At 44.9% G+C, this 23,649-nt stretch overlaps 1 protein-coding gene across 2 annotated transcripts in view; it reads left to right on the top strand.

The window, feature by feature from the left end:
- ZC3H12B (zinc finger CCCH-type containing 12B) overlaps positions 1-23,649 on the top strand; it is a 93,791-nt gene that overhangs the window by 57,365 nt on the left and 12,777 nt on the right. The window contains exons 1-4 of one of the 2 annotated variants that reach the window (XM_087727812.1): positions 15,404-15,616; positions 17,200-17,265; positions 18,497-19,243; positions 21,510-21,649. In XM_087727812.1, coding sequence (XP_087583938.1) covers positions 18,636-19,243; positions 21,510-21,649 — 748 coding nt within the window. In that variant the 5' untranslated portion in view covers positions 15,404-15,616; positions 17,200-17,265; positions 18,497-18,635. Of the gene's footprint in view, positions 1-15,403; positions 15,617-17,199; positions 17,266-18,496; positions 19,244-21,509; positions 21,650-23,649 lie in introns of those variants that run through there. The other variant, XM_087727810.1, reaches the window with a different exon arrangement.

The following is a 23,649-nucleotide window of genomic DNA, read 5'->3' as shown; positions in this document are numbered from 1 at the left end:
TAGAAAAGATGTGACCTTTTCAACCAATTGCAGAGCTGTGTTACATTTTCAAATTCTGAATAATTTTTGATGTATATATAACCCTCCTGTCCATGCCTAATGTCCAAGGTGCATTTTTCTTAAACAAATTTTATCGTATGCTTCAAAGACTTGTTTCCCTTTTTTCAAATAGCATTTGAATTTGTTTTATGTTAAGTATTTTTTTTAATTAGTTATAAATAGAGGAACCTCTGGGAAAGAAAACACAGAAATATGCCAATGAATTGGGACACTTAATATTAGAACATCCTCAAGTGGATACTTGTCCAATATTTAACAGAAAGACTTCCAAGAAGCAACGGTGATTAGTCTTTGTGGGCCCCATGGGAAAAAACTCTTAATGCTGCTTCTCTGTAATTTAGAACTTCAGACCCAAAGTCATGTTTTAATTTCATTAACCTCATTAGAAATAGCAGCTGCTAAATTATGTCCCATTAACTGGAATTAAATTTTAGCATTCCTGATTTTCTTTGGATTTGTGACAGTATTTATAGAATCATAGGACTGAAAAGGTCTTGGAGGTCTTCTAGTCCAACCCCTTGTCTAAGGTAGGAATCCTTATACCAGTGTTTTTCAACCACTGTGCCGCGGCACACTGGTGTGCCGTGACATAGTGTAAGGTGTGCCGTGGGAAAGTTTCCGAAGAGAAGGTGTGGGAGGAGTAACCATTGGGTATTAACCTAATCTTGATTGCCTATTGGAGATTGAGGAAATCTTTGGAAGCCACACCTCCTGCTGGTCCGGTGGCTCGCCACTTTAACCTCAATCTCGGCCTAATTGGAGCGATTTTCCTGCTCTCCTTTCCATCCGAGATTCAGGAGTTTTTTTTTTACTCTCAAGAAAAGCCTCAGCAAGGGATTTCAATTTAAATTGACCTCACCTGCCTTCTGCTGTGCTCCAGCTGCTCATCAAGCCTCGGCTTGCCAGAGCGCGCGATTAGAAGCCTGCAAGGAAGGGCCAGGATCACAGAAAAACTTACAGACAAAGATTGGAGAAGCTCAGGGAAGCCGGAGAACCCAGAACCCTTCCAGGATTGCAAAGAGGCTTCCACCGGAGGAAGGAAGGAGACTCCAGACGGCACCAGCTGCCTCCATTTTGGATTGTCGCCATTTTAGGAGCACGTGGGAGTGTGTAAACAGTGTTCCGACACTGAAAGCACTCACAAGGCCGTAGGAAGCCGGAAGAGGCTTCCTTTCTGCTCTGCCCCGCCGGTGATCCGGGGGGAAATTCAGGGCCTTGCCTGCCGGCAGCAGCAGAGCCTGCAAGCAATCAGAGAGAGGCGGAGCCTATCCCTAGGAAGGGAATTTATTTCAGCCGGCTGCAGAAGGAGCACGTGGGTGAGCAACAAACCGTGAGTAATGGCAGAGGCGACTAGGAGCAAAAACTCTAGGCCCAGAGCCCCGGGGGGTGCGGATCCAGAGGAAGGGTCCTCTAGAGCAATTTCCCCTGCTCCCAGAGGCAGATCCCCATCTAGGAGGGACAAAGCCAGGGCACCCAGGAATCCATCCCCCAGGAGGGAAACCAGAGCAACCAAGGCCTCGGCCAGGGACTACAGGGCAACCATCAGCCCTTCCCCCCCCAGATCTCGCTCCCCACGCAGGGCCTCTGCCCGGGCTGTACGCAGATCTCCATCCCCAGCCTCTCCAGGGGGATCTCTGAGAAGGCACAGCTCTCTTTCTCCTCCTCTCTCCCCTGCTCCCCTACTGGATTCGAGAGCGGATCCCTTTGGCCACAGAGCAGCCAGCCCAGCCCGGCCTCGCCTAGCACCTCTATCCCCTGAACCCAGGGAATATTCCCAACCACCAGAGCTTCAGCCTCAGCTGCCTGATCTAACCAGCAGCTTTCAGGACATGTTTGCCAGAGCTTTGGCCCAGGTTATGGCTTCTAGCTTAACTCAGCAGCCACAGGCTCCCAGGAGCAGGGCCCCCCAGGATCCCCCCAGAGGGCTGAGCGATCGCCCTAGCACCTCGGCTGCAAGGGAAGCCAGGTCTCCCTCCCCATCCACGGCTAGTGAGGCATCCGACCTCGAGGAAGGGGAACTAAAGGATGTGGGGTTTTCGGAGGATGAGGTCCCCCAGGGGGAGGAGGATTCCACCGTAGCGGGCCTTTTCCCCCCCTCCTTGTTCAGCTCCCTTTTACGCAAGGCAGTAGCCACAGCTGATCTGGATCCACCCTCGGATCCCCAACCCGCAGTTGAGTCCTCGGGCAAGGGCAAAAGCAAGAAGAAGAAAGGGCCCTTCCATAGGCCCCCCGTAGCTAAGGAAGAAATCCCCACCCCAGATATGTTTATGGAGGTGCTCAAATCTCAGTGGGTAAAGCCAGGGTCTTTTCCAACCCCAGGGGGGAATGAAAGAAGGTTTTATAATCTTAACCAAGCCTTTGCCCAAGCCTTGCAGGTTCCGGAAGTGGATAACCCGGTGGCAACCCTGGCATCTTCCTCAACGGTCGTAGCAGGAGACACCGCTAATTGCCTCAAGCCTGAGGATAAGAGAGCAGACATTGTTCTGCGCAAGACGTTCCAGGCCATCACCTGGGCTATCAGAGCGGCCGCCTCTGCCTCCTTTTTTAATAGGTCCACGGTCCTGTGGCTGGAGCAACTGAGGGATAGGACCCCAGCCTCTGAAGTGCGACTCCTGCAGGACATCTCCAAGATGCTTGCGGCAACGCAGTTCTCAGCGGACGCCACCTTGGACGCGGTAAAGTATGCGTCGCGTGCTATGTCTTCTTCAGTTGCTTCTAGGCGACTACTCTGGCTACGTCACTGGCAGGCGGAATCCCGAATGAAGTGGCACCTAACCGGCGCGGATTACACCGGGGACAAGTTATTCGGGACGGCGCTGGAGCCTCTCCTTGTGGAGGATAAAAACAAGCGGAAGATCCTCCCGTCAACGAACAAGCGGTCGGATTTCCGCCACGCACCGTACCCTAGGAGGACCTCCTACAGACCACCTGAAGGAGACAGCCAAGGCCAGAGGTACCAAAACCCCAGATTTCAGAGGCAGGGGGATAGACAATTTCAGAACAGATTCAGGGGCCAACACCAGGGGAAGCGGCCCTTTCGTGGAGGAGGCGGTCGTCCCTTCCGCAGATTCAAGTGATCCGCCCCCGGATCACCCCATCGGCGGTCGCCTCTCCATGTTTGCGGATGCCTGGGAGCGTATCACATCGGATGAGTGGGTTCTCCAGACGGTAAGGCTCGGGCTTCGCCTGGAGTTCCGCTCCCTTCCTCCCAGTAGGTTCCGCACCTTCTCCTCCTCCTCAGACCCAAACAGGAGGGCCCTTAAGGCCAAGGCCATTAAACATCTCCTCGACATCAGGGCCATCGAGAGGGTCCCAGAGGGGGAAAAAGGGTCAGGATTTTATTCAAACCTCTTCCTAGTGCCCAAAAGTTCGGGGGGTTGGAGAGCCATCCTGGACCTTAAATTACTCAACTCCAGGGTGGTATACCGTAAATTCAAAATGGCTTCTCTAAGATCCATCCTGGAGGGCATCCGGCCGGGCGACTTCCTTGCCTCCATCGACCTTACAGAGGCATACCTGCATATCAGGATCGCCCCGGAACACCGTAAGTTTCTGAGGTTCTCCCATGAGGGGGACCATTTCCAATACAGAGCCCTGCCCTTTGGGTTGGCCTCAGCCCCCAGGACTTTCACCAAGGTGCTAGCTGCAGCTGCTGGTCACCTACGTTCCCTCCCTGTCCGTTTATTTTGTTACCTTGACGACATACTCGTCCTGGCCAGGTCCTCTGCTTCAGCTGCAAGGGATCTGAATACTACCATCGACACTCTCAGATCCCTGGGGTTCTCCATTAACCTGGAGAAGAGCCACCTCGTGCCCTCCATTGGCTGCTTCACCTAGGGTCCATTATCGACTCTGTAGCGGGGGAGGTGTTCCTCTCTCAGGATCGGAAGAACAGCATCGTTAAGATGATTCATGAGGTTCGCAAGTCACGCTCTGTCCCTGTAGTTCTTCTTTCCAGGCTCCTGGGAAAGTTCATCTCGTGCATAGGGATCATCCCCTGGGCCCTACTGCACGCCAGGGAGCTCCAGTGGTTCCTGCTACCACATCAGAAGTCCGGGACAAGCGACGCGACCTTCAAGATCCAAGTATCACCCCAAGTGCTGCTATCTTTCCACTGGTGGCTGTCCCCAGCTCTGAACAGAGGCTGCCTCTTCAGAGATCCACCAAGAATGACGCTCACCACCGACGCAAGCCTCTTCGGCTGGGGGGCCCACCTGGAGAACCAGATCGCCCAAGGTCGGTGGACTCCAACAGATCTAAAGCACAACATCAACTGGTTGGAGCTCAGGGCCATCCACCTGGCCCTCCGACACTTCAAGGACATGGTCAGAGGTCAACACATCCTAGTCCTGACAGACAACGTAGCGGCCAAGGCACACGTGAACAGACAGGGAGGCACCCACTCCAAGGCTCTCCGCGACGAGGCGCTGGGCCTGGGTCACTGGGCGGAGAAACACCTGGCGTCCATCAAGGCGGAGCACATCTCCGGAACAGAGAACCATCAGGCAGATTGGCTAAGCAGAGAGACGATCGACAATGGAGAGTGGCAACTCCATCCCTCGATCTTCCACAGGATCTGCGAGAGGTTCGGCCATCCGACGGTGGACCTGTTTGCGACACCGCACAACGCCCAGCTACCAAAGTTCGTCTCGAGGTTCCCGACCCCGGGAGCCATGGACACGGACGCCCTACGCTGCAGCTGGCCACCAGGTCTTCTCTACGCCTTTCCCCCCCTTCCCCTCATCCCCGGGGTTCTGAGGAGGGTGGTAGCGGAGAGGGCAGATCTGATAATGGTGGCTCCCTTTTGGCCGCGCCGCCCCTGGCTGGCAGATCTGGTGGACCTGTCCACAGCTCCTCCCTGGAGGATACCAGCAGGGGAGGTGACGCTTCACCAGGGATCCCTAGAGCACCCAGACCCGGAGTGGCTCCATCTGACTGTCTGGCGCTTGAGCGGGAACAACTGAGACAGGCTCAGTTCTCCGAGGAGGTCATCAAGGTGGTAGAGGCATCCCGGAGACAATCCACCACCCGCATCTACAATGCCTCGTGGGTGGCCTTCTCAGACTGGTGCCGGGGTAAAGACATCTGTCCTACGACCGCCTCGGTTCCTCAGGTTCTGGACTTCCTCCAGGAGGGTCACCAGAAGGGCCTCGCCACCAGCACCCTTAGGCGTCAGGTCTCCGCTCTTTCCACAGTCCTAGGGGGGGTGAACGCTCCCCCCCTATCTCAACACCCGGTTCTCAGGCGTTTTCTCAAAGGGGCGGCGAATTTCAAACCCTCAGTGGTCCATCGATTCCCCTCCTGGGATCTTCCCACAGTCCTCCAGGCTCTAACGGAGGCTCCGTTTGAGCCTCTGAAGGAGGTTTCCCTCCAGCTCCTGACCCTTAAGGTCGTTTTTCTGGTAGCCATCACTTCAGCTAGAAGGGTCTCAGAGATCAATGCCCTTTCCAGCAGAGCAGACCTCTGCACCTTCCTAGAGAACAGGGTCGTCCTCAGACTCGACCCTTCTTTCATGCCCAAGATCAACTCCCCCTTCCACAGAGGGTTAGAGATCATCCTTCCGGATTTCTGTCCCCATCCCCATTTGAGTTTCAGGATGTTGCCTCTGGGGATGTGGACAAGGCTATGCGAGCTGTGAGTTCCTCCACCTGTATACTGGACCCGTGTCCCTCTTGGCTGACTGCCAACAGCAGAGAGGTGACACGAGGCTGGATCCAGGCGGTTGTCACCGCCTCTCTTCGGGAGGGACACCTCCCCACCGCGCTTAAGGCGGCGTTGGTGAGGCCACTCCTGAAGAAACCGTCATTGGATCCAGCAGTTCTTAACAACTATCGTCCAGTCTCCAACCTCCCCTTTCTGGGGAAGGTTGTTGAGAAGGTGGTGGCCTTACAGCTTCAGCGTACCTTGGAGGAAGCTAACTATCTTGACCCCTTCCAGTCTGGCTTCAGGCCCGGTTACAGCACTGAAACCGCTTTGGTCGCATTGACCGATGATCTCTGGAGAGCCAGAGATGGAGGCTACGCGGCCATCCTGGTTCTCCTCGACCTCTCAGCGGCTTTCGATACCATCGACCATGGTATCCTTCTGCGACGACTGCGGGAGGTGGGGGTGGGCGGCACTGTTTTACAGTGGTTCTCCTCCTACCTCTCAGACAGGTCGCAGTCGGTGTTGGTGGGGAGGGAGAGATCGTCCCCGAGGCCCCTAACCTGTGGGGTGCCGCAGGGCTCGGTTCTGTCCCCCCTGCTATTTAACATATACATGAAACCGCTGGGCGAGATCATTCGGAGGCACGGGATTAAGTACCATCAATATGCGGACGATACGCAGTTGTATCTGTCCGCCCCGTGCCAACTCAATGAAGCGGTGGACGTGATGAACCGGGGCCTTGAGGCTGTTAAAGACTGGATGAGAGCTAACAAACTGGTACTCAACCCGGAAAAGACCGAGTGGCTGTTGTGTTTTCCTCCCAAAAATTTGGCTAACGTTCCATCAATCAGGCTGGGGGGGGCAAAATTTATTCCCCTCAGACAGGGTACGCAACTTGGGAGTCCTCCTGGACCCACAGCTGAGTTTTGACCATCATTTGTCGGCTGTGACCAGGGGGGCATTTGCCCAGGTTCGCCTGGTGCGCCAGTTGCGGCCCTACCTGAACCGGGAGGCTCTCACAACAGTCACTCGAGCCCTTGTGATCTCTAGGCTGGAATACTGCAATGTGCTCTACATGGGGCTGCCCTTGAAGAGCATCCGGCGACTTCAGCTAGTCCAGAACGCGGCCGCGCGAGTGATCATGGGCGCACCACGGTTCGCCCATATAACACCAATCCTCCGTGAGCTGCGCTGGCTACCTGTTGATCGTCGGGTGCACTTCAAGGTCTTACTTACTACCTATAAAGCGCTCCATGGTAGTGGATCTGACTATTTGAGAGACCGCCTCCTGCCAATTACCTCCCTGCGTCCCATCAGATCGCACAGAGTAGGCCTCCTCCGAATTCCATCCGCCAGTCAGTGCTGACTGGCGACTACGCGGAGGAGAGCCTTCTCAGTTGCAGCTCCGACATTATGGAACAACCTCCCCGTGGAGATCCGTACCCTCACCACAGTCCAGGCCTTCCGCACAGCCCTCAAGATCTGGCTATCCCGTCAGGCCTGGGGATAGGATTACTCTCACCCCGCCCGAATGTTGAGTGAATGTTGTGTTTTTATGGTTAATTTTCTTTTAATCACGATTCTTTTTTTTTTAAGTCTTGTCTTGCACTCCCTTCCCTTCATTGTTGTAAGCCGCCCTGAGTCCCCTCAGGGAAAAGGGCGGCATATAAATCCCCAATAAAATCCTAAAAAAATCCTAAATCCCTCCGGGGAGAGGGAGAAATCCTGGCATAAGTTAGATGTTAGAAGAGCCCTACGCATCTACCTGAAACGCACGGCTCCCTTTCGACGATCAGAGGCCCTCTTCGTGTCCTTCCACCCGTGGGGCTAAGGTCTCCTCGGCCACCATCAGCAGATGGATCAGAGCGGCCATATCTCAGGCCTATCAGGCTCGGGGTCTCCAGGTCCCACAGGGTATCACAGCACACTCCACTAGAAGTGCTGCCACCTCAGCCGCCTGGTCTTCCCAGGCTCCCCTAGAAGAGATTTGTCGAGCGGCCGCCTGGGCCTCCCCGTCTCCCTTCATTAGACACTATAGATTGGACGCCTACGCCTCGGCGGACGCTGCCTTCGGCAGGAGGGTCCTTCAGGGCGTCCTAGACATGCAAGGGGGCTCAGGCCCGTCCATTCCCTCCCAGGACAACTAACTTTGGTATGTCCCAATGGTTACTCCTCCCACACCTTCTCTTCGGAAACTGGCAGTTGGACTTACCTGAACTGCATGTTTCGACGAGAAGTGTGGGAGGAGTCACTTCCCGCCCGTGATGGCGACCTTCGCCGTGAAGCAGGGCCTGAGCACGTCCAGGTTCAAGCAACAGCTAGGAAGAATCGGTATTGGCTGTTTCTTTTTGCTTCCTTTCAGATACCGTTCAGATGTTCGGTTAAAGTGGCGAGCCACCGGACCAGCAGGAGGTGTGGCTTCCAAAGATTTCCTCAATCTCCAATAGGCAATCAAGATTAGGTTAATACCCAATGGTTACTCCTCCCACACTTCTCGTCGAAACATGCAGTTCAGGTAAGTCCAACTGCCAATTACTTTATATATAGTCAATATAGGCACAGAGTTAAATTTTTTTTAACGTTTTCTAATGGTGGTGTGCCTTGTGATTTTTTTCATGAAAAAAGTGTGCCTTTGCACAAAAAAGGTTGAAAAACACTGCCTTATACTATCCAAGACAAATGGAAGTCCAATCTTTTCTTGAAAACCTCCAGTAATGGAGCACCAAGTTCCACGTTGGATCTCCCTCTGACCATTGGATCTCCCTCTTCATCCATTGCTTCTTGTCTGGTACTCGGGTACTTTAGAGAACAAATTGATCCAGTCCTTCAGGTATTGGAAGACTACTATCCTGTCATCCCTAAGCCATCTCTTTGTTAGGCTAAACATACTTAGTTCCCTTAGCTATTCATCATTGGTTTACCCTTATATTTGATGTTCTTCTCTGCTCTCTTTCTATGGCGTCAGCATGAGTTTTTTTGTATTGTAGTGTCCAGAACTGGACAAAGTATTCCATGTGTGGCTGCATCAGTGCAGTATGCAGCAGTACTGTACTATCATTTATTTGTGATTTTGATGCTATCCCTTTGTTGATGTAGCCTAGGACTTCCTGGGCTTTTTTGGCAGCACACTGCTGTCTCATACTTAAGTGGTGGTCTACTACGACATCTAGAACCCCCTCACATGTACTACTGTTGGGTCAGGTACTGTCTGTGCACTTGGTTTTTCCTGCCTAAATGCAGTACCTTACTTTTCTCACCACTGAACTGCATTATAATGGATAGGGTGTAATACTCAAGTCTGTCAAGATCCTTCTGGATCTTGAGTCTATATTCCAAAGTGTTAGCAATTGCCCCCAGCTTGGTGTCATCTGAAAATTTGATGAGCTCTCCTTCTATCCCCTCATCTATATCATGTATGAAGATGTTGAAGAGTACTGGCCCCAATATAGAATCTTGAGGTATCCCACTACATTCTTTCTTTCATGTAGAGATAGTTCCAGTAAGAACCACATGGTGATCCATCTGGTAGAAGTACTGTCTATCCCACATTGTTCTCTTACCAAGAAGCAGGCTGTCATCTACTTTGTCAAATCCAAGTTTACTATACATATACTATACACAGTGCTTCCTTGGTCCACTAATTTAATCATTTTATCAAAGAAGGTAATAAGATTTATTTGGCGTGGTCTGTTTTTAGAAACCCATGCTGACTTTTCATAATCATCTTGTTCATTTCTAGATTCTCAGAAATTTACTGCTTGCTTAACTTTTCCAGGATTTCCCCAGATTTTGGTATGCAGTTTCATGGATCCACTTTCCCCGCTTTTTTTGAAGATTGGAATCACATCAGCTCTTTTTCAGTCCTCTGGCAGAACCCTCTTGTTCCAGGAGCTCTGAAAGATTCAACATGGCTGGCTGAGGAATTTTGGGAGTTGAAGTTCACAAGTCTTAAACTTCTCTATCTTCTTTCAGTCTGTCTTAGATTTGCTAAACTTGCTCTGTACTAGATACTTCAGTGGCAACACATAGTTCATAAAGACAACTCCTAAAAACAAGAAGACAGGAAAGTGGAGAACCTGCAACCCAAAGTCCATGTGGTTACACCCCCATTCTCATAATCAAGTCTTGTTCTTTAGTCTTTGTCTAGATTTCTGTCCTTTGAGCAAACAGCTAACTTGGCTTCCCACAGTGTAGGAAACTCAGGCAGAGGAACCACAATGAGCCAAAGCCGTTGCCTACTTGGCAGAATATATCTTGATGATCTGCAAAATAGCAGTGGATTGGCTCAGCCTGAAAATCCTCTCAGGCTTGGTGTCAAGCTTTCAAGCCTGATACTGACTAGTGAATGTGATTAAGTTTTGTGCAAAGAGAAGCAATCTTACCAATGACAACCTTCAATCTTCAATGTCAGGCTTACCAACGGCCTTAACAAAGAACTACAATCAAACAGACAACTTTGAGTCTTCTCCTTGGTCTCTTATTGGGAAGCAATAATCATTCTCTCTGCTCATCCTCATATCAAGAAGTTCTTCAGAGGGTCTGCATACTAAGGCAAACTAGTATACACTAGTACCTGTCATAGAATGATGCCCTAGCCCAACTCCATGCTCAAAACCTTGCATGAGTCAGCCTCAAAGCATCTGGCATGGAAAGTGGCCATAACCTCTGCTAGGTAGGTATCCCAGATAAGAGTGCTCTCTGCCAAGATTTTTGGTAGAGATGATCACAAAGCAAATCTTTGCATCTAAGTTGAATTTGGCCTCCCACCACGGTCAGGAAATGACCTCCTCATCTATCATAATTCTAAAACTGAGTTAGAATATTTGAAATATTGAATAGTACTCCCAATCTCCTAGATTCCTTCCAGCAGTCTTCCCATAGAGGTGTAGGGCCTCATGATCTCCAGGTGAGTCAAGGCCTGCCTCAAACTAGCCTATGAGGCCCAAAACAAGTCTGTTTCACAACGAAATGTAGCACATTCCATTAGAAAGATACACCTTCCTCACCCCCAGGAGACAGGCAACTAATAGAAATCTTTTCAGAACACACTGTGCTTTCTGGACTTCTGAAAAGGATGTGTTGAATGAAGGCACATATAGCTGCTTTTGGCTGTGTTATCAGAATTCTGGGTGTTTCTGAATTTTGGAGGATGAGCAAGATTGAATGCAGAAAATATCAAGTCAAAATCCAGACTTTCTGTCTTGAATAAAAAAGGTGAATTGTAGTTGGGGCTGATAATGCAATCATGGACAATCAAAAATTATAAATTTGGTCACTTGTTGACCAAGCAAGCTTTGTTTTATTTTTATTTTTTATAAAAAATTTATTAGTTTTATTACAAACAAACACACACACACACACAAAAAAAAATCATCTGTCATTACAACTTGTAGAAAGCGTATCCATTGGTCACAGGTACATTTCGTGCATTCTGTCCACAATCACATATATTTCATTCAGTCTAAATTGTACATGTTAAAAATTTATATATTTTACTCTCACCATATCACAGTTTTCATTTAGTTAAGGTTTCAAAAACACAGCCACCTGTTGGCATTTTTTCCCCTTCCCCCAGTTCCAGTCAATATGCCATATCTCTATATCCTTATAACATGTTCTAAAAATAATTTTTTTTAAAAAAAATAAAGAAAAAATAAAGTCAATTAGTAGGACATCTTATATTTCCTCTCTCTAGCATATCTTTGTTATTATTATAGTTAACTAAGGGTTGTTTACATTTTTCTCTCCTCTCCACAAACGCAAAAAGTAACAATCTCTGAACAACAATCTATTAATATATGTTAACGAAATGACCATTTAAAATCTAAGACAATCTAAAGAAAGAAGAAAAAAATATATTGACATTTCTAATTAATAATAACCAAAGTATATGTTAACATTCCCTTTTGTTTTTATAGTTGAAAAACAGGGAGAAAAAAAAAGAAAACAATTGTTTGCTATTTACGTCACATCACCTCTTATTCAAATCCAAATTATTTATAGCTTCATAAAAAGGTCTAAAGCACAAATTTATAGGTTTTATCATTCCACCAGGTCTCAGTTGGAATTTGTGGCCTGGTTATTTATCCTAATTAAGGTTATCCTTTCATTGTTAATATCATGATATATTACATGTTAGCGATTAAACATTCAATAATAATCTATAAGAGTCTACAAAATACTAACATCCCTACTTATTAACCATCAAAAATTAACTAATTTTTAACATCAATTTGGCATTATCAACCAGTGTCCTTCCAGTAGCAAAATGAATCTCTCTCGCCAGCAGCTGTGTCATCTCTCTTATTAAAATCTTTTCAGAGTTTATCATTTCTCGCTGCACTCTGTAGCTTGAAGAATCTCTCATGTAATTTAGTCGCTCTTTAATTGTTATTAACATAGGCTTAACTTTGGTTGTCAAACTTGTTTCCGGATATATTTATCTTTTTAGTTCCATTTTTTCCACTCTTTTTTTCCCCTTCTGCATCTTGAAGTCGAAAGAAAGGCTCCAAGTTGTCAAAAGCACTTTTACAGCTTCCCTTCTTTTCACTTTCGCTCGTATTTAGTCCATTAGTAGATTCATCTGACATCTTGTCCTTATTTTCTATATTTCCATTCTCTTCTTTAATCTCTGGGGCTCCAACCCCCTCCTCTTTAACTGTAGCACCCCATAAACTGTTCCATTTCTTATCAAATCTCTTAAGTCCTTCTGCAATATTTTGAAGTCCAGCCAGTATGTTTTGGATTATTAAATTTTCTGCCTCTGAATATTGATCCATTTTTCAAAATGCAAAGAAATATAAAGGAAAAAAATTGGAAGAGGAATCTGCCACTAGCCTGTCAAAGTTTTAGGAAATGTGTCTGTATTTATTTTGAACCTTCAACACCAGTTCTTTCAAGGTTTTTTAAAATAGGAGGGTTTTTATTCTTGTTTATCTTTTTCCTTCTCTTGCCAAAATATTTACCAGAAGCACTAACAAAAACAAGTTTCGTGCTTTTCCAAACCCTTCCATTGCAAGGTCAGTGAAACCAAGTGAAGCAGAACAAAAGATACATTGTAACCAAAACAGAAACAAAGTTCAGACTTTGGCTTCCAGGTGGCAGATTCAATAAATTAGCGGTTTTAACCAGTAGAAGAAAAAAAAATTGTTGAAGTAAGAAAATAAGTTTAATTTAGCCAGCAAAAAAAAATTAGGGTAGAAAAAAGGAAAAAAAAATAGAAAGAAAAAAATCAGTCCATAGACTACAAGCAGGGAGACAGGAAATGTTGTAATTACTTCAATCCACAAAACATCGTTACTAACAAGAGCAGGAAATCTTCTAATAACAGTCCAATAAGTGTCAAAAACGCCGCTTTATTCTTACTTTGGGGACTGGATGTTATTTTTTTTTTTTTTAAAGTTTCTTAGCACGGATCTTCTGAAAGTAAAAAAAGAAAAAGAAAACCTCACCAGATGGAATGCTTTCACTTCGTCTCTTCCTTCAGGAGCGGTCTCCGACTATGCCAGCCTAGGGGCTACCTGTTTGTCCTCAGTTGGAAGCACTACCCTTGCGATGTCCCTGTGACCAGCAAGGCTTTGGCTTCCCTGTCGCCGTCTCTTTGGGATGGTTTAGGTCCTACCGGACCGTCGAAAGACAAAAGTTTCATCGACTGTCGGGTCTATGCGATGTGTCGGCGCGACGTGGCTCCTCCCTCCACAAGCAAGCTTTGTTTTTAGAAGTTCAAAACCAAATACTATTATTTTTTTAAATATCTTTAGCAAACTCTTCACTGTTTTTCAAAAGTAAAGAATTATTTTCATTGATTTCATAACAAATTAGGCAGGAGTTCCATGTTTATAAAATACAATCTGATGTGCCTTTAGTTTTAGGTCATATTTATGATCTTTTTTGGATTCAGTCCAAGTTCATGCTATTTCCAGACCATTGGCAACTTTATGAGGACATGTTCTGGAACTATCTGGGAAGGTGGAAGATTTTTCCTCACCTTATTTTTAACTCTTTCCCCTTAAGTGTTTGTTCCATTTTTGCTAATCCTCAAGGTACTCCTCTGTTTTCTGCTGCTGAAGATCTGAGCTCCATATTCCTCCAATTGTTGGCAGTGACTTCCATAGCTAGGCCTTGATGTTAATGGGCAGCAAAATAAGTCTTAATAATTGGGAAAAACAAAAGAACTCCACATTTCTCAGTTTTTTTTGTGGGGGGGAATAGTTGATTTATGCTTCGAACTGGTTTGCGCTTATATGTCAGTAAATCAGTTTTGATCTTTAATTGCTAGTAAAAAACATCTGTAGTTACTATTTATTTTTTATACTAAATTTCAGTGCTGAAATGTTAGGTTTCTTGTTGATCTGTGTTAGAATGAGGATTTTCAACACTGGTGTCTTTCCCTCCACCCCTTAAAGTAAAACAAAAGCAAAAAGGGTGGAAGAGAGACCATTCCTTTTTTAACTCATATGGAAATTCTAAGCTGAGAATTCCCCTTGATTTGCATAGTTGGGCTAGAGTACAAGACAAGGCCTAAACTTTAGTTTTCGGTTTCAGAAAGCACGTGGACTATCATAACTTTAAAGTGAGCAGATTTCACATTGCAAAATAATTCCCAGGTTGCAAAACAGATTTCAGTAAACATACCAGTTTCTCTATTTTTCTTGGGGGAGGCGGGATACCTAAATCATTGTAACAGCAGTTCCTTTCTAATGAAGTTTCCCAAAAGACTGCCTCCAGGTCATATATGGAGATTTGTGATGAAAGCCTTCTTAGTTTCTATTTAACATTTCAACCTTCCAGAATACTGTTTAGCAGACCTCAAAGTCTGGAAAAAGTGGATTTTTAAACACTCTGCTATGGGGTGAGAAGTTGATGAACTTACATACATCAAAAGGTTTCAGGCTATTGCACAAGTTCTCAGCAAATACTATTGGTTTTTACACATTACAGTTCTTAATTGAGGAAAAATATCATTAATTAATTAATGAGGGATATTTCATGTATAACCTGTGTTTGCATAACAAAACATCTTCCTGTCTCTTTCTGCCTCATTCCAGTTTAAATTCTTCATACGTTTAGGCACTCTATACTCTCCAACTTTTGACACAGTCCTATATTTGTTCTAGGAATACCTACCATTGAATTCAGTGGAATTTACTTCTGAGTCTGTGTGTAATATATGCATAAGATAGGTTTGTGGTTTCATATATGATTTCCTGATCCTAGATCAATAGACCAGTCATGTGATTGGTAGGCTGCTTGAAAGCAGTCATGTCAGATGCGAGATAACAGGAACCAAGTTTTTTCAAATGAGTTCACATTCATTCCAAACTAGCTCACTGCAAGAATCTGAACTACTAACAGTCAAGGCAAATTGACAGTAGATAAGAGTCAATGGAATTCAAGGTGGGTTGGTCTTGTGGGCAACTAAAGGACTCCAGACTGATGACGTGAGAGTCAGCCCCTCCCTTGAGAGTCAGCCTGGTCATCTCGTACAAGTCATAGGCTAGGGAAGGTATAACACCAAGATTAACATTAGAACAACACTCAAGAAGTAAACAATACCCCAATCAAGGAACTGCCAAACAAGCTAACAGTAAACAGCCCAAACAAAGAACCTCTAAAACCATCCACACTGACAGGACAAACCACTAGAATATAAATTGAGAGCAAACCCCACTCCTTACTATCACTGATGATGTTACCTAGCTTGGGAAAGGAAACATCCAAGCTCAACCCTGAGCTACAAATATTCTCCTTTTTCAGATGGTGTTCTCTGAGAACAGTGCAGTATATACCTCTGGCAATTGATGGATGAACTGATAGTCTAGTCAGCATGTGAAAATTGCTCCCAGCTATGACAACACACCCCAAGGAAAAGAGGGATGTATCTGCTGGCCACTAAAGGTTGTCCTTTCATGTGAGCAATTTGATGCCTTTACGTATTTTGAATTACAGCTTCCAGAATCAGTCACCAGGATTTGTGCTAGCCTAGGTGCTTGAGAATTCTTTTTAACACATTGGGAGGGCATGATATTGCTTACTTCTTTGAGAACAGTGGTAGGAATTAAGCCTTTCAAATGACAGAAGAATTTCAAAAGGAGGTTTATGTCAGTTAATGTGACATGCTAGAGATTTAGTAGAGTTCATTTTCCATTTTTGCTGAATATTTTATGAAACTGTCATTAAAGGTTTAATCACTTTATGGCCAGCTCTCTCTTTAAAGACCACAAGTAAAATAACAATTGAGTATCATTTTTTTGTTCATGTTTTTCTGGAGGTGATGATTTAAAACATACTGAACTTTTAATCATAGACTCATAGATCAGGAAGGGACATTGGAGGTATTTTAGTCCAACCCCCTACTCAAGGCAGGAGTCCTTATACCATCCTGGACAAACGGTTGTCCAATCTTTTTGTTAAAATCTGCAGTGATGGAACCACTACAATTTTGGGATGTAAGCTGTTCCAGTCATTAATTGCTTTCACTGTCAAAAGTTCCTCCTTATTTCCAGGTTGAATCTCCCTCTGGTGAGCCCATTGCTCCTTGTCCTGCCATCAGGTGCTACGGAGAATAAATCGATCCCCTCTTCTCCGTTACAGGCCCTTAAGTATTAGAAGACTTATTGGGTCTCCCTGAGTCTTCTCAGCCTTCATTAGGCTAAATATAACCTAGTTCCCTTTGACATTCATTGTATGATATAGTCAGTCCTATTGGTATCTCAGGTTACCTCCTGGAGTTCAGGGCAAATCTCACAGTACTCCTTATAAGGAACGTTAGGCTGGAAAATCATACCCAGCATATTTCCATGTGCAGAAACCTGAATCTGAGTCTCTCAATCCAGTTTCCAATCACAATACCATACTTGTAATAGGATAATTCAGGAGTCTCCCATTTTGGCAACTTTAAGACTTGTTTACTTCAACTCCCAGAATTCCCCAGCCAGCATGAGGAATTCTGGGAGTTAAAATCCACAAGTCTTAAAAGTTGCCAAGTTTGGAGACCCCTGGTAATGATTAGTACTCATTGATAATTTCAGATGAATTTGTCTAATAATTTTTCAAAAAGTTTAAATAAGAGATTATGGTCATTCTATTGGTTAGCTTTGGGTTGGTTACCTTGACTCTTCTAGAAGTACCATTTGACGGCTCCTGATATTAATATTACAGAGGATGGAGATAAATCTCTGCTTTTTCCACATTGTGCATTGTTTCTCATATCTCCATGTGGTGGCCTACCTTAATAATCTATTTCCTGAAATCAAAACCTTATATTTCTTTGAAGGAATTTCTTCTTTAATATTGCTAAATATTAAAGGAGAAGCTAAAACTTTCTTGCTCTACATTTTATTTGAGTTACCACAAACAAAGCGACACATAGTATTTCATGTAGTCATACTGTATACTTGTATAAAAGTATTAGAGTATTAATGGTTTTGTTTTTTATCCCTTTTCTAATGATCTCTAACATATAATTTCCTTTTTATTTTTATCTTTTTGCAGCTGCTGAATACTGGCTGAGCAGTTTCTTGGAGCTGTTCAAGAAAACAATGATCCATTTCTCCTTCAGTAAGTTTCAGCTTGGACACCTTCAGCTGATACATGAAATATAGGGAGGAGGGTTTGGTCCCAATATGTTATTGACATTGTTAAAAATTAACTGGATTTTAAGAAGGGGTGGGAGAATATGCTAACTTACTGATACTTTTCTACTATTTAGTTCATTTGATTATTTGCTCATATCTGCTGCTGCAGAACCATGCCAATTATGATTTGTTCAGTAAAGGATAACTAATGAAGTCATGGTTTAATGCCTTGATTGACAGCATGTCTCAGAGAGTGCATGTAGTACATCACATCACAACTCCTTATATTGATTTTATTGTCCCTCAGTAACAAGTCCCATTCTGCTCCAGTGTTTCTAAGTTTCATTTTCCCTCTTTTGAATCTGTGGATGTCAGTTTTTGTGTGTGTACAGGTAGTCCTTGACTTACAACAATTAGGATCATAATTTCCACTGTTGAGCAAACTGGTTGTTGAATGAATTGCATCCAATTTTATGACATTTTTTTCCACAATTGTTAAGTGAATCACTGTAGTTGTTAGTAAATCATGTGGTCATTAAGTGAACCCAGCTTCACCCATTGATTTTGCTTGTTGGAAACTGGCTGGGAAGGTCAGAAATGGCAATTGCATGGCCTCCAGATGCTGCAGCCATTGTATCAATGTGTTGGTTGCCAAACATCTGGTTTTTGATCACATGATTGTGAGGATGCTGCAACATTCATTAGTGTGAAGATCAGTTGTAAGTCACTGTTTTCATTTTCATTGTAACTTTGAGTAGCCACTAATTGAATGGATGCAAGTCGAGGATTAACTGTATAAGTGTACAAGAAAAACTTGTAATTTTTATTTGAGGGAACCACTTTTAATGCTTCTAGTTTTTGTAGCATGGCATAAAATATGCTGTTTAAAAACTGGTGTGGCTTTTGCTGCTACTAAACTTATGCACTTCTGCTTTATCATAATATGAGGTGTGAATCTGGCCTACATTTAACTAATTTTAGATCCCATTGTCTGATCTGTTACAGTATTGTCCCAAGAAGTATTGATTTCTCAAGCAGAGATAATCATACATGGGCTTCTAACTCTGCATCCCTCACAAATCCTTTCCATACGAGCAATTCTTTTAGTTTATCTGGATTTGAGACCTAATCTACTTTTCTTATTGTGGCAGACTACTACTTGTCACTAATTTCGTTTTTTCCCCTTTTATTTTTCTTCCCTCCCTGCCAAAAAGTTGTGCAATTGTTTTTGTGACTTTCACAAATCAAGACTGATTTAAGAAGCAAGCCACAAGATGATGCAGCGGTGCATACATTCCAAGCACTTTTGGCACTGAGAGCAATTTGAGGGTATCTCACCAGAAGGTCAACGTGATGACGGCCTGGTCTATGGTGGAAAGGCTGAGAATGGAGAAGAGGCACTCCCAAGATGAGAGGACTATTGAGCAAGACGGCAGGGATTGCAGCACCGAATCTGAAGAATGGACAAGCTCCGAGAGTGAACATGAGGAGCCTTGTGTCAAGAACAGCTCCCACAACCCCCTGCCTAGGGAGAAGGACATTCCCCCCCACAAGCTTCACCGGCAGCTTTGCCGCTCTCCTTGCTTGGACCAGCCCAGCTTCTCCCAGAACAGCCTTCTTCAGGATTTAAAACTGGAAGATGGTAAAACAAACTCGGACAAAGAATATCAAGCGAAAATTGATTTCGCTTTAAAACTGGGCTACGCGGGGGATCAGATTCAAGCCGTGTTGAACAAGTTGGGGGTGGATGCTCTCATCAATGATATTTTGGCTGAACTTGTGAGGCTTGGCAACAAGGCTGAGAATGAAGGGCCAGCTAGCCTGGGAAGTAGCACTGCTCCCACGGGTGGAACAGCTGCCAAGGAGGTGACCAGCCCCGAGCTGTCCCTGGAGGAGGATGTTGTGGACAGTTCTGACAACTTGAGGCCGATCGTAATTGATGGAAGTAATGTGGCAATGAGGTAGTTCATAATTTTGTGCTGTTTTTATTGCACTTGCTCCCCTCTTGCATTAAAAACCCTTGAAGGAAGTTAGCATCCAGATAAATGTTTATTTCAAATGTGGATAAGAACATACAACAATGAATTCAAATGGCAAATTTTGCAGAGATCCTTGAATTCTATACCCAGGTACATCAGATACAGGTAGTCCTGAACCACATTTGAGTCCCAAATTTCTGTTGCTAAGTGAGACAGTTGTTAAGTGACTTTTGCTCCATTTATAACCTTTCTTGCCATGGTTGTTCAACAAATCACTGCTGCTGTTATATTAATAACATGATTGTTAAGTGAATCAGGCTTCCTCATTGACTTCGCTTGTCAGAAGGTCGCAATATGACCCCTGGGACACTGCAACCGTCAAAAATACGAGTCAGCTGGCAAGCATTCGAATTTTGATCACGTGCCCATGGGGATGTTGCAATGGTTGTAAGTATGAAAAATGGCAATAAGTCATTTTTTCAGTACCGTTGTGACTTAGAATAGTTAATTAAATGAACTGTTGTTAGTCAGGGACTATCTATACTACCTTACAAGGTTTGAATCTGCCCATCCACTGAGAACATCCTAAAATGGCCACAAACTGTCCCTCCACACTGGGGATTAGGGAGATGTGGACCATATGTGAGTCCATTTCTATTGTATCCCTGTACATTAAACTTTCTATTCCTGGAGGTATATGCAGCCCCCTCCTATGGCCCTGTCCCATTCAACTGTTACCTCTAGTTCAGCAGCTCCCAACCTTTTATGTACCTGGGACATGTATCAGTTCTTTACTGGTTCTGTGGAGAGAAGCTTTTCTGTGGACCAGAGGGGGCGTGGTTTCACACACTTTCTGCATCCCACAGATGGGACTTCACTTGTTTGTGCAGCCCCATTTCTGGTGCTGTGACACACCAGTGCCAGTCCATGGCCCAGGCGTTGGGAACCCCTGCCCTAGTTTATTGTTGGAGGTGTCCATTTTGGGAGAGACATTTAGAGCTAGTGCACCTTAAACTGTTTCTGGCACAGTAGTAATCTGCCCAGAGTCTTTTGATTCAGGCATGCTATAAAAACAAATTTATTCTGTTTGGATGCTGCTCAGCTCCAGCTGACTCTGGGTGACTCACAACAATAAAATAGCAAAAACAACAGATATAGAGAATGATCAAACCAGATTTTTTTTAAAAACCCTGGAAAATAAAATATACCTGGAAGCCATCTTTTACTTTTTGGATTTTAGGCCTGCCACACTTTCTACTGTGGGAAAATGGGAGTGGGGGGGGGTATACAGAGTATGGGTGATGTGTAGCCATAATAATATTCTTTCTCAGAAAGTCAAGGTTGCTTTGCTCCTGCACTTGGACGGATGTGGATGGGAGAAATCTTTCTTCGTGGCAATGAAGGATTGGACTATGTGATAGACTTGTGGGTGTTGGGGCAGGGTCTTTCAATTGGGTTGGAAAACCTGGAAGCTTTCAGATTTGGGTTTTCCCAGATGTACCAGCATGACATCTCTAATAAAATGGAACTTTGAGGAAACTCAAGCCTTGGAGTTTTCTTTCGTTGGGGGTGTTTCTTGGAATTCTGACATTAACACAAGGTGGCAACTCAGCAACACAGAAGACATAAAATCTCACAAACAGGGTAGTGGTGCTCGTGTCCCATCCACCCTACCCGACGGCCTGGGTAAGAAGCCAAGTCTAGACAGCATGATATGTCATCAGGCAGGGAACTATATGGATCTTATAACATCTCATCATGGATCTCCAACCTTGGCAATTTTTAAGGCTTGTGGACTTCAACTTCCAGAATTCCCCAGCCAGCAAGAAAACAGAGTGAAGTTTTGAGTGGATCACCAGGACCAAACATTTATTCTTCCAAACTTTCAGGCTCATCTACAGCTCATCCTCAGGAAAATTCTCTCTCTCCAGATTGTGCGCCATTCTCTCTCCAGAATGGGCATATATTCTAGAGACAGAGAAGTTCCCTGAGGATGGGCTGCAGCACGAGTCTGAAAGCTTGGAAGAATAAACCTTTGGTCCCGATGACTGACTCAGACTGGATCCTGCAACATTATCCTGGGACACATATATTTGCCTCCATTTGCGAGAGTGTTTTCCCCCTAGATCTTTTTAATACTGTCTCCTAAACTTTAATAAACGCCTTTCCCTTAACTATTGCATTTTTATATCAGCTATCTTTATCAAGATGCATCAGAATTCTCTGAATTATTTTTGCTCATTTTCAGCCATGGAAATAAAGAAGGATTTTCCTGTCGAGGGATTCAACTAGCTGTTGATTGGTTTCTGGAAAAAGGTCACAAAGATATAACAGTATTTGTGCCAACCTGGAGGAAAGAACAGAGTCGACCAGATGCACCAATTACAGGTAACCATTTCGGGGATTGGAATAACTGTTATAAGATCAAAAATGAGAATTTTTCCAATAGGATGACTCAGTTACTCTGTCTATTATAATTGCATACTATTTTTACATAATATAATAGAAAAATTTTGCATGAGCATTTAAATCTAATGGGCTATATCAGTGGTTCCCAAAGTGGGCGGTACCGCCCTCTGGGGGTGGGTGGGATGACTTAGGGGGGCACTAAGAGGCAAGGGGTGTGGCAGGTGGGCGCTAGGAGGCAAAGGGGCGGCAGGAGGCAGAGAAGGAGCCACACTGAGCCTACAGCTTCAACTGGCTAGCCTGCCATAAATGCCCCTTCTTTGATCTACTAGATACTACCACTGCTACTTCTCATTGCTGCTGCTGTCCGCCGTGGCGACTTAAGCAACAGCAGAATCGATCCTAACTACCAGTGGCCTCAACCACCGCCCAGCAAAAGAGAGAGAGAGAGAGAGAGAGAGGAAAAACATACAGAGAGCGCGCAACCGAGCAGAGGAGGGGGGGGGAGTTGAAACAACTAAATCAGAAGACACCGAGCCGCTCCCATGCGGCGACTAGGCACACACCGCTCAGGGCTTCCCCCCCCTCTCCGGACCGAGCGCTCGGAACATGCATGCCCCCTGAGCCCACCGCAGACATGAGCCACTCTCATCCTCCCCCCTCCCCGTCCTGTCGAATGGTTGCTTCTGGCCTCTTGCATACCACACATTCCTCGGGGTAGCCAGTCAGTCAGCGCGCGCTCTATCGATCTGCACGCTGTGCACCAAGGGCGGCAGGGAGCCCTCTTTTCTGCAGGCGCATGAAGGGCGATCCCGGGACAAAAAAGGGGTGGTGGTGTTCCTGGGGTGGGAAGGGGGCAGCGGGGCAATGGCCAAAAGGAATTTCGACATGGGCGACAACAAAGCAAGTTTTGCATGAACTCCAGGGGCAAACTGGTAGGAAACGGGCCGCTCTTTTTAAGTGTCTTTTAAGACAAACTATCACCCAAAACTACTGGAAACTAGAGCCAGGAGTTAATGCCACCGAAAAGGCTCCTCTGATGCTGTAATAGTAGAGGAGAGGAAAACAGTTCTGATGCTTTTAGAGCAGTGTCTCTCAACCCTAGCAACTTGAAGATGTCTGGACTTCAACTCCCAGATTTCCCCAGCCAGTATTCCCTGGCTGGTGAATTCTGGGAGTTGAAGTCCAGACATCTTCAAGTTGCCAAGGTTGGGAAACTCTGCTAAGTGACTTAAAACCAGGGAAACTTTTCATCAAGCCCATCCATCACATTAAGAATTTACTGAACAGTGAAGTAGTTACTAAATTTTACTGAGTTTACTAAGTTACTAGTTACTAAGGTTCCTGATAAAGAAGTGAGTAAACTTTTTTTACGACGACGACGATGATGATGATGATGATGATGATGATGATGATGATGATGATGATGGAGGAGAAGATGATCAGCCCCAAAGGACTCCAGGCGATATTAAGGGAAATAGTTAATTTTGTTGTCAGATTTAAAGGAAGAAACAAGTCCATTTATTCTACTGGAGATATAAACACTTATTTTAGAATGGATGAATATAAGAACTTGGCAATAATCACACTCTCCACAGTAGATGATTTGCACTGAATTTCATTGGCATGCTCTCAGTGAGCTCCTCATAAGTTGGAGTGATATGTGAATAACAGATTATTTACTCTGCCTTAAGTAACAACTTTGTTCATATTTTTCCATGTTCTTATTTTACTCTCTACCTTTTCAAAGCTCCTTAAATATTTGAAAAGAAATGTAGACAAATACTTGATGGATAAAGGCCAGAGGAAACCTAATTACAGGTTTAAATCACTCTAGAGTAGGTGGTTTCATGGGAAATTCACACTAGGCAAGATACTATTTTAACCCCCCTAATATGTTCTTTAAAATTGTCCTATAAATTATGACAAAAACTTAATAGCATGGGGAAATGATGACTCCGATATGAACTGGAAATGTTAAG

Source organism: Thamnophis sirtalis, unplaced genomic scaffold, assembly GCF_051295495.1.
Source record: "Thamnophis sirtalis isolate CommonGarterSnake01/CBP01778 unplaced genomic scaffold, rThaSir2_p1.2 scaffold_13, whole genome shotgun sequence".
Lineage (NCBI taxonomy): Eukaryota > Metazoa > Chordata > Lepidosauria > Squamata > Natricidae > Thamnophis > Thamnophis sirtalis.
This window is presented reverse-complemented; position numbering and strand designations above follow the sequence as displayed.